The 11,278-nt window shown below is 47.4% G+C and overlaps 1 protein-coding gene across 2 annotated transcripts; it reads right to left on the bottom strand.

Moving 5' to 3' along the window:
- Window positions 1–632: 632 nt before the first annotated feature.
- On the bottom strand, window positions 633–10,917 carry dok1b (docking protein 1b). Of its 2 annotated transcripts, none has more exons than XM_040181666.2 (5): window positions 10,479–10,917; window positions 4,853–5,170; window positions 3,658–3,751; window positions 3,387–3,559; window positions 633–2,793 (listed from the first exon to the last, which is right to left on the bottom strand). In XM_040181666.2, exons 1-5 carry the CDS (start codon window positions 10,533–10,535, stop codon window positions 1,564–1,566), a joined length of 1,872 nt encoding a protein of 623 aa, XP_040037600.2. In that variant the 5' UTR covers window positions 10,536–10,917; the 3' UTR covers window positions 633–1,563. The 2 variants fall into 2 exon arrangements, with proteins under 2 accessions (XP_040037600.2, XP_040037599.2); XM_040181665.2 differs by having other exon boundaries at window positions 3,658–3,754; window positions 10,479–10,913.
- Between the last annotated feature and the right edge of the window lie 361 nt (window positions 10,918–11,278).

The following is an 11,278-nucleotide window of genomic DNA, read 5'->3' as shown; positions in this document are numbered from 1 at the left end:
AGAAAAAAAGAAAGGGATCACGGGGATGAGGAGGTGAACACTCTGTACTCGATATGCGAGCCAACCAGCCAGCCCCCCCCCCACCCCCCCCTCCTCCCCCCACCTCCCCAGCATTCATCACGGCCACATCTTGTTTCCTCTCCCTCTGTCGTCGACCTCGGCCCGGGAGAAACACCCACATCATCAGCATTCTTGAACCTGTCAGTCGAACGCTTTCATCCCCTCTTCCTCCCCATTCAGTCCCTCCATCCTGCCCTCCTCCTACGGTATCTCTGTGCAGTAAAAATGCACGCCGTGTTCCAGCAACAGGCGGCCGCCCGTTTAACGGTCACCGGAGCAACCAGAACAACAGAATTAATGCGGAGCGGCTGAAAGGACGGGAGACAAGAAAGCCTTTGCTTATTATTTTCTAGGCTCCACTTTAACGGTCCGATTAAGTGGTTGGAAACCCGACGGAAGAAAAACAAAAACAGAGCGTTGCAGAGAGAGAGGGAAGTGGGGGGGTGAGGTCAGACCGGTTTATAGTCCTGTTAAGTCTAGAACAGAAAGTCTTTAAAACACTAAAAACAGTCTGATCGGGACAGACGCACCGGGGGGAAGTTCCCTGGCTTGTTGATTGAACTGTGGAGAACTTTTTTAACCTTCTGGAGCAATTTTTTATTAATAGTTATATTTACAGACAGCACAGCTGGTTCTGACACGTAACATTCACAGACTTGAAGTCGTCTTTATAACACAAAAGCCCACAAGAGGATTGTGTGACCCATCACCTCTTCGTGGTCCGTGCCTGGTTCCAAGATCCACTATTCACGCTTTCTCCAAAACAGCAGAAACAATGTTTCTCCCTTATAGGGACCGTAAGGTGCGACTTTGTCGCATTAGTATCCTTGGTTGACTATTTTGTAAGTCTCTGTGATTTATTTGGATTTAGGATAGCAGACAGACATTTTGGTGAAGGCTTAGCCTCAACGATACTCCAAACCTAAGAAGTGCAAAAACATGTTTCCCAGTTACTTCATCAGCATGACAGACATTTTAAGAAAGAAGAGCCAAGCCACTCTTCTTGGAGGGAAGCCTGCAAGCCGGGCTCCTTTTGACAGATACAAATGGTCTGTGTGTGTGTGTGTGTGTGTGTGTGTGTGTGTGTGTGTGTGTGTGTGTGTGTGTGTGTGTGTGTGCGCCCGCGTGCATGTGCGTGTGTGTGTGTTCCAGAAAAGTGGCTGATTCCAACCACACTGTGGCTTGGTACTCCAGTTATGGGTTTGACCATGCAAACACTCTCTTTCCCAAAACACACACACACACACATACACACACACCTACAGGAAATACAATAGGTGCACTCCATGTTTCATAATGTGGTGTTCTCATAGTTCTGAGTATATCTACTCCAGATGAATCCACCGTTTAAACCCATTGATTTGCAAGTTCACAGGTGAAAAAATGTGCTTAGTCCCTACAAAAAACTGCAAGAGTAAAAAAAGCGTGGCGTCCTCCTTTTCTTTCTTTTTTACAAAAGGGGAATAAACATTTTGTCTGAGTCTCTGTATAAAAACCCGGGTGTCAAACATCTCCCAGGTTGTCGTAGATGAGATCAGGCGATCTTGGCAGGGGCTGGTGCTGCCACAAATTAGCAAACGCAGGTTTCTGCTTCGACACTTTGCTGTAAACCTCCCTCCCCCCGTCTCCTCCACCCAAGACATTGTTGTTGTTGTGGTTCACATTGCTGCCTGGACCTGCATGTTTCCCGTGGGGCAGCAGCTCCTTTCGACCAAAAGCGCCCCTGCTTGGTTTGGGCGCGGTGAAGGGTTTGGGCCCCCTTGGACCCGGAGGATGCGGCTTGCCCAGCTGAGGAGGGGAGTGTCTGTGGGAGGGGCTGCTGTAATTCCCCTCCAATCCTGACAGGTTTTCCTGTCTCCTGTGGGGCTCCAGACGCGCCTCGTCGTAAATGCTCATCCCCAAAGCAGCGGGCAGGCTCGCGCCTGCTTTGGCGCAGCCCTCGGGTTCGTCGTAGATGTGCTCCGGTCGCGCGGCAGGAGGCGAGGAGGCCCCCTTCGCTTGACCTCCTGGGGTTCGCCAGTTACCGTTGCCGCCTCTTCCTCCCCCCGTGGCCTCGTTCAGACTGAGCGCGATCGTCTTGTGGTTCAGCTCCATACTGATCCGGTCGTACAAGTGCGAGTACAAGTCCGGGGGCTTCCTGTGGTTGCTGCCCACGTTGTGATGATCCCCTTGGATGCCGCCCGGCGAAGCCTCCTCTCCCACCGGGCGGAGGCGCGGGGCGGGCACCGGGAGCGTGGACGCGCCGCTGGTCTGGCTTTGACCTTTGATGCTGTCCACCGGGTCGGAGTACAGGCAGTCGGTGCCGTGCGGAGGCAGGCGGACGGAATCCGCCGGCTCAGAGTAAAGACTCGTATGTTCGTCAGCCAAGGCGAGAGCTTTTGTCTGCCCCCGGGAGGACTTTGAGGTCCCCAGCCCGCCTCCCGCGCTCCCCAACATGGCCGGTGGTTCTGGTAAACTCCTCTTCCCGAGGACGCCGTCGGCAGAGCCCGGTTTGCTGCCGCCTGAATCTCCGTCGCTGTCTCCGCTCCCCGCCGTCACGCCGCCGGTGCGTATGTGCAGCATCGACGCGGGGCAGTCCGGGTCAAGGTTGAGTTTGTGCTCCTCGGCCAGCACTTTTTGCGACTGGATGGCCTGGTCCACCAGCGAGAAGATCTCGTTGCCCTGCTTGGTCTCAAAAGTGAAGTTGCCGGGGCCCGAGTCGCAGCGCCGGCCCGCCTCGAACGAAAACATGACCTGGGGGGAAAGGGGAAATGTTTGAATGTGTGGAAGTGGGGATTAAAGTATGTGAGAGTGAATAAATAAATGCGGAGGTGTCGGAAGGAATGCTGAAATGGAACTGAAGTATTAGAAGCTATAGTCACAGTCCCAGCACTCTTTTCCACTCATCAGTCATTTATCATTTTCTTGGAACTGAAAAGCTGCTTGCTTCCTTTTTCCACAGAATTGTACTTGTCACAGCTATTTCATTACTTACTTTATTACCCCTTTCAGTTACTGTTCCAATTTCACTTCAAAACACAAACTTTCGTCCCATCAAATAGAGATCTATTGTCTTTTTTTTTTACAGAGTGTAACATCTCAGGAAATCAGGAAACATGCAGAAATGAAACGAGTGGAGCCAAACCTGATAGACACCTTAAACGTCACAAACACAACCAGACTCTAAAGCTGTAAATCATCTGACCGCGTGAACACACGCTGCAGCTAAAAGTATCATTTGCACTTCCTGAATACAATCGTTGAAGTTCAAACTTAAACTGCCTGCACGCGTCAGACGTGTATCTTTAATCCGTTTCGAGAAATGTCCCTTTTTCGCGGCCACCCACCCGGTCCCGTCCGTATCTCCTCAGCAGCTTGTAAGGCCACACCAGAATGTTCCTCTTGGTTTTTGGCTCCTTCAAGATCAAGGTGTCTTTTTCAGCCTTCAGCCAGTAGCTGCCGGCCAGCCCGCAGCGCTCCGACGCCTCGGTCCGCTGAGTGCTCACCCAGAACTCGTTCACTGCGGCGAGAGGAGAGGAGAGCAGACGGCTTTTTGCTTTGGTCTCCCCATTTGGAATGATCTGCTGTGATACAGTACGTCAGTTAGGATGTCCTTACCCTCCTCTCTGGAGTAATAGATGAGGTTTTCAGACATCCGCAGGTCTTGGGTCCCTCCGTCGCTGTCTGCAGCGGCGCTGCTGCCGCCTCCTCCCTGCTGACACAACAACGCGGAGAACCGTCAGCCAGCCGAGCAAGTTGCCAAATTAGGATTCTTATAGCAAGTTCGTCAGGAGTTTGAGGTTTTGGTTTGGAAAGTGTGAGGGGGGAAAAGGAAAAAGAGAGGAGTTAGAGCAGGGGTCTCAAACTCGCGGCCCGCGGGCCAATTGCGGCCCTCGGGACGATATTTTGTGGCCCCGTCCTTAATATGAAAGTGTAATGTTAGTGCGGCCCGCAAGTTTTATACTGTAACCCAGCTGCTGTGTGGGACATGTTATGATGTTCTGGTTTCCTACTGTGTGCTTATCCAGTGAACGTGGCATGCATGTGACTGACATGGGGGGCGGGTCGTGTGTGTCGGTCGAGGTGCAGAGAGCAGGAGGGTGAAATTCAGTTTCCTGCCCTCTTTCGCGCAGGTGATCATGTGACTAACCGTTAGCATCGCTCGTTTAATAAAGTTTTCCTTTACGACTCACACTAACAACACATGAAGCATCTGACGTCACCGACGAGCGTCTCCGTCCATTACTACGCAGCTTCGATTCACGTAACTTCACGTTTGGCTATAAAGGAATTCCACGGTCACATGACCTTAGGTCTCCCCCGCTGAGTTAAAGGAGGACTAGTGTTGTAGTCTCATTCGGACCGATCCCCCAGGGTGGGGTTCAATGACTGCTTTTGAAAGTGAGTGTTAAGTTGTGTTATTGTCGACCATGCCGTTCGGACGCTAGTCTGGCCCGTGTCCGGTTGAAGTGGGCTGCATCTGGCCCGCAGCTGATTTGAGTTTGAGACCCCTGAGTTAGAGAGACAACAGAGGACGAAGCGGATGAAGTCGTCCTGCTGGGAACTCTCTGCCTCTGAAAATGGTTGCAGCAGTGGCGCACGTGTGAGTGCACACAATAGCAGCTGTGGCCTGTGTGGATATTTTGGAATTCATACAACAAAAGCAATTAATCCGCAATCCCAATTGAGAGCAGAGTTTAGAGCAGTGGTTTGACAATTGAAACGTTTTTTGCTCTTATTCAGGCTCAAAATGAATAAGCTAGTGTACCATAAAATCTCACAGGACACAAGGCGAGAAAAGGTGTGAGGATACCTGAAACGCGATGTCACACATGGTATCCATCCAGTCTTTGGCGACGTTCTTCTCCGCAGCGAACACGTGCGTCTTGTCGTTGGTCTCCACACAGATGGCCGCCATGTTGTCTTTGGGACAGCTCTCCGTCAGAGCCGGAAGGATGGAAATGCACTCAGACAAGCGGATGATCTTCTTGTCGAGCTTCCTGGTTTTCTCGTTGGACCCGCTTCCGGAACCTCCGCCGGCCACGCCGCCTCCGCTCGAATCGAAGAACTCCAGGCGGGCGATGCCGTTTTGACTGGCCGGGTAGAGGACGAACCAGTTCTTCTTCCATTTCTGACCAGCCGAAGAGTTAAAGAGGAGAAAATGAAAGCTGCATTAATCAATATTGGTGTGTGTGTGTGTTTGTGTGTGTGTGTGCGTGTGTGATATGATGTGACCCAGTAGTTTCCTTTGGGTTCATCCCTTTAAAATACATTTCGTCAACATTTCTACCTCTTTCTTTGTGTTTACATTTTGGATTTTTTTCATTTTCAAGCAGACCAGGAAATATTTCTCCATTTTTGTGTGAATCTTTTCTATATCTTTAGTTGTTCTTTATGGATACATTCCATTTGTATTACAATAAGCCACACACGTTTTGTTCCCTCTAAAGATCAGTAAACAAGCATTTAATAACAGAGGGATATTTCTGAAGGCTGCCCCGGCATGACACACATCTGTCCCTCTTTCATTTGCATTAGGTTTACTGAGATCTCAGTCCAGATTACCTCATTTGACGTTTAGGCAAATCCCTAGAGAATTACTAGAGAGTGTAGAGGTTTTGTGTGACAAACTATCAAGGAGACCCACATGAGGACAACTTGACAAAATGACACGGCAGCGTGCTGTGGGCCCTGGCGGGTTAAACGTATGACCCCAGTCCAAAAGTAGGTGACAGGTGCGATTGTCTCTCCCTGGGGACGGCAGTGAGGAAGCGACCGCTAACAATGAGCTCTTCCTCCACGGCGATCAAAAAACAGGGGAGGTAAACAAACAACATGACTCCAAACACGTAGGAATGACAAGCGAGCGTACAATCCTCCAGATGTTCAGTGCCGACATTGGAGACGACAAACACAATGCATGTGAGATTGTGTGTCATCGCCACAGAAACAAGTACGTGTGCAACTGTTATATTTTGTCAAGTCAATGCTTGTTTGGAAGGTCCCTGTCGGCCCCTGTACCCGCTGGACCTGTGTGTTTTCGTCGACCCCCCCTCATCCCGGCTACATTGTCCCCCCCCCTGCATTTAAAGGAGAGGACTGAGACACACTGTAGTGACGCCACGGTTAACAGAACGGACAAACCAGACGGCACTCGCCATCAAGAACAGAAGTAGCTAGAAAGAAGCGCAGGCATGAATACACTTCTATTACTCACATGTACACATGCACATGTGTGCGCACACTTCCACCCCATTAGCTAACTGCCAGAGGGGGCAGGAAATGTGTGGGATTGTCATCACCCAGGATACTCTTCACTTCCTTCTGCCTCCAGGTGTGTCTCAGTGTAAGTGTGTATTCACATATATGTGTGTGTGTGTGTGTGTGTGTGTGTGTGTGTGTGTGTGTGTGTATCCCTTGGTGCATTCTTGACCGTCTGCAGCAGTGCACAAAAGTGCAATCACACAAGCGTGCGATTATGCGGCTGTTGAAATATGTTCTTTAGAGGTGTGTGTGTGTGTGTGTGTGTGTGTGTGTCTTCAATGGAAACAGCTGCTCCATATAAGGCAACAGACCGTTATCAGCCACAACACACAAAGTGGAAATTATGCAAAAGGATCATGACAGAGCGAGAGGGAGAGGTACTTCCGCTCTGATGCCCCTGTTTGTTCACAGGATCCAAAACGAACTGCCACGGCGCGAGGTTTTGTTTCTCTGTTTCACCGCCCAGACAATTCATGGCCTTTATGGTCACGATGGACAATGTGTTAAAAGCCGCACTGAAAAAATGACACTTTTAAGGAAAAGGGAAACGCTGCTTCACTTTCGTTACTGAAAAGTTCCATTTTCTTTTTGGACATATAGGCCTTTGTGAGTATAGGCCGCATCCAGCTTAGGCAAATTAAATCCATTCCCGCTGGTTAAGTTTATTACTAACATGTAAATACTATTTGCAGCAGAATGAGCTCGGGAATAATGTCCATCTTGCATCTTTCTGAACGTGAATGTGCGGCGTAAACGCTGTCGGCCTTGAACGGGGTTCCTGTTCCCGTGCGAACCTATTCGTACAATAACGCATTCATGGATTCTCTGTCTGCATGAATTTCAGAAAATCTAGTGGCCTTCCGGTGTGCTTCTGTTCTGACATTGATCAAGTGGGGGACAAGTGGGACCTGAAAACCCGTTGACCAAGTCAAGTAAGAATATGCCTGATCTTCTTCGCAGCAAGGTCACCGGGACGGGAATCCGCGTCACAAACGGCTATTCCGGGAGCAGACGAATATCTCAAAAAGGAGACAATGACGTCAATAAGTACGTCAGACTGGATGACACAAGTGGGAGAAACAAACAGAATGATGTGCAGTCGGTGCCATTAACAGTCCAAAACCTCAGCAGTTTGGAAGACTAAACAATGGTGCATATTTTGGGGATCGACTAATCATCTCTGTCAAACAGCGAGCGGAGAGAGAACGTCGTTCCATGTCGATCTTTATGCTCAGTGATGTTCAACGTAATAACTGATTAACTTAACTCAACTTTTAGAGCTTGTTGAGGCGATTACAAGAACACCCACTGTGTATCTATCAAATAAATACACTGGACAACTTGATTTGAACAACTATTCACTGTCACCTGCAGAGAAAAGGATCAAATGGATTCTTTTTTAAGTGCTTTGAAGTAGAAGTAGTGCTTTTGAAGAACACAAATGTTTGAGCGTTTACTTTAAGTGGCAGAACAGAGCGACCAGACAGCAAAGTGTGAACCATAACGGAACATGATTTCATGGAACAAGGAAGTCTAACATGAGACAGCAGCGTCTCTTATGTCTCCGGGAAGACTCATAACAACTCGCATTCCACTGCTCAGACATGAACAAATATGAATAAGCTGAAAAAAGTGTATTTTTCTATTTCCAATAAATATAAAACGTGATGCAATAAGAACAGTTAAAGATAATCAACCACGTCTGCACTGAAGTTTAATAAAATATGTAAAATATATACGTGAAAATATAAGATTAATTTCTCTCAGAGCCTGTTTATCTTCATCCCGCAAACAGCTGCTGACAGCAACGTCAAACCAAAAGCTCTTCCGTGGCTCCAGGGTGCAGTTAAAGTGAAAAGGAAATGCGTGTGACGGACAGGTGGATGCGCGTACAGACAGCAAAATCACACCGCTCTGCTGCACGTTTTACAACAGAGTAAAAACTATTAATTACAACTGCAAAGGAATAATCAACTCAATCAACAACTTCATCGAGCACTGGGCCTTTTAGGCTGCAGGCACATTTGCTGCGTATGCAATGCTCAACTGTGGATGTGAACATGCTTATTACCGCAAAGAGTTGGCATGCAGCGTGACGCTTTGGAGGTCAGTGCATACCTTTGCATGGAACTTCACGGTATTTGCCCCTGAAATGCATATGTAAAATATGTCCAGCTAATCTAACAAGTTCCCAAACTGAGGGCCAAGCCGGTACGTTTCATCATTGTGGTGACATGAACCAGGAGGAAATTCATCGGAAGTCATCTGTGAATATTCAACATAAAAGGAAAGGCTTTAGGTAAAAGATTCATACAGAAAGCAACGTGGACACATGTTTGACAGGAGACCAAAATAATATCTACTGATAAAAACACAAGCCGTTTCCTCTAGTTTGCCGGCAGTATGGCTGGAGTGCCTCTGTGTCTTTTGGGTGAAACCAAAAGATTAAATGTTACCTAGTGGAACCTGAGAAACATAGAAAAAAGAAAGCAACTTAAACAGCAGAACGGGATGCATTCGGACAGTTTACATCCCAGCAGCCGGCCCTATAAACTATAGCCAGACTTAATAATAAGACAGCGGTCCGAAAGATAAACCCACTTAGACGCTGCCACTTCAGTGACTTCACATTCGTTTTCTGACCCATGAGAACGAGCCCTTATGATTATGCGTGTATGTCCACTGACAGCTACTACGATTGCATAATTTACCCTGCAAACCTCAAACCGGTTTCGACACACTTAGATCTGCCAGAGCTCAGCTTCCTGTGCCATTCTTTTTTACTTTGGAGCATATTTTATCCATTTTTAAACTTCATCCGACTCAACTCTGCAAAGACAACATGTTATTTGTCAACATGCGGAAATTCTCTCTCTTCCTATGGTGTTTTCTACTGTTTCCAGAAGGCATTGAAGCTTAAGCTTTGGAAGTGAGAATATCTATTGTGGATTCGCGATTCGAGGGCAGGAAACAGGGCCGGAACGTTTCGTTGATCCTTGTCATATGACCAGAGACAGAGAGAGACAGAGAGACAAAGACCCTCTTACAAATCTGGAAGAGTAAATGAGTTGTTATCCAGCGGTGCACTTAGACCAAAGGCAGGGCTGCTTCGCTGGCCGAAAACTGGAACAAGCACACACACACACACAGGTGCTGTCACTGACATTTGGTCGTGCTGTGTGATGTATGAAACTAAAATGAGTGCACCAACGTGACTTGTTGACAGTGTTTGCAATGCTGTGAACAGCTGATTATGCAGCATTATGAAGTGGAACCATGTCCGGCACGTCTGTCAAAAGGTCTCTTTCTCAACCCTGCAGCTTTGTGCATCCATGTTGTTGTTGGTGGCCTGTTCATCGGGATTTGTTTTAAACTATGCAGCTCTGACAGCTACTGCATTGACACACACAACAACCATCAACTCTCTAACCTGTCCCTTGCACCTCCTCATCTAGCTAAAATAGTGCTTGTTACTACAGCGCACAAGGGTTTTATTAGCTCATTAACACAATGTGTTATTATCACATCCTCACACACAGAGATGCACAGCAGGTTTACTCCAGAAACCAACCGCATCCAAACAAAGCCAGAAGGGTTCAACTTTGCTAGGACTTCCTCTTTTCTGCATCCACAATGTGTTTGCCTTTGAAGAGGCACAATGGCCAGCCTGTAATTGCATCAACATGTGCTCTATTTATGTGTCACGATCTAAAATGCTGCTCCCTTACGGCGTACGAAGCTGGAATTGTGCAAAGGTTGCTGTGTGAAACCAGAAATAACCAAATAAGACTTATAATGGGACACAAATTTCAGAAAGTAGCAGCATGAAGCGTAACTGTTACGTTGATGAGCTGCAGTGTCTCCGTGCTGACTTAAACTAACAATAACAGGCTTCATTTGTCTCAAAAACACATGGTATTGCATTCCTAAAAGGGTACGCTCAATCACCATTGTTATTACTTCTATAAGACTCACACCAGGATGTTTGTGGCTAAGAAGCATTTTATCTAATATTATTTTTAAGAGCTCCGAGGGGAGAAATCCTGTCCTCATTATATTCATATATTCATTGACTAGAAGTTTGATGGTCATTATTGATGCAGCCTTATTTATGGGGTAACAGGCAACAGTTCACTTTTCTGTCAACCGAAAAATAACTTTTTTCCTGAACTTACCTTTCCGAACTTCTGGTGCTGCACATAGAGTTGTCCCTCCTTAACGTGGGCGTCCATGCCCTCCAACGCCCCCGGGACCACCTTTCCTCCGCGAAGACGAACTTCTACTTGAACTTGACTCACTTTTCAGGGGTTTATTTTTTCTCTATCCCCCTGGCAACTTCCCCCTTCTCTCACTTCCGCCCCCCGACCGTTAGGACGCATGTGTGGCGGCGCGGGCGCACAGATGAAGGTGTCACCGTGGGAATAAAAAAAGAAAAGAGGCCGAAACAGTTCCCGGGTGGTCCCGAGAAATTCTGAGAGGGTCCAGATTTTGTCGATGGGTGACCTACCCGTCGCCCCTCTCCTCGCCAATACTGCTCCGGCAGAGGAAAGTCGCCTTAATAGATGACGACGCGCTTCCGTGTGCACGTTTCAGAATAAGAGCCCAATTAACATCAGTTAATGTGATTTTTTTAAATGTAATCAGGAATCAGGATCAGGAATCAGGAAACATTTATTAGCCAAAAAATGGCAAACATACAAGGAATTTGTCTTGGCGGTTAGTGCGCGACAGTAGACAGACAAGACAACAGTGCACAAGTAATAAAATAAAGTGGAATGAAATGCTAGTGCAATGGGTTAGTAGAATAAGGCTAAGGCTATGGGTTAGTATAAAACAAGGGATTAAAGTTAAAAAATGTTAAATATTAAAAAGTTAAAGAAAAGTATTAAGCATAAAGTGCACTAACAAACAAGTAACAGACAAGAGACAAAGTGACAAGTGACAAAGTGATGAATTGCAGTTAAAGTGGCATGTG

The sequence above is a fragment of the Gasterosteus aculeatus genome, chromosome 7 (genome assembly GCF_964276395.1).
Source record: "Gasterosteus aculeatus chromosome 7, fGasAcu3.hap1.1, whole genome shotgun sequence".
NCBI classification, from domain to species: Eukaryota; Metazoa; Chordata; class Actinopteri; order Perciformes; family Gasterosteidae; genus Gasterosteus; species Gasterosteus aculeatus.
This window is presented reverse-complemented; position numbering and strand designations above follow the sequence as displayed.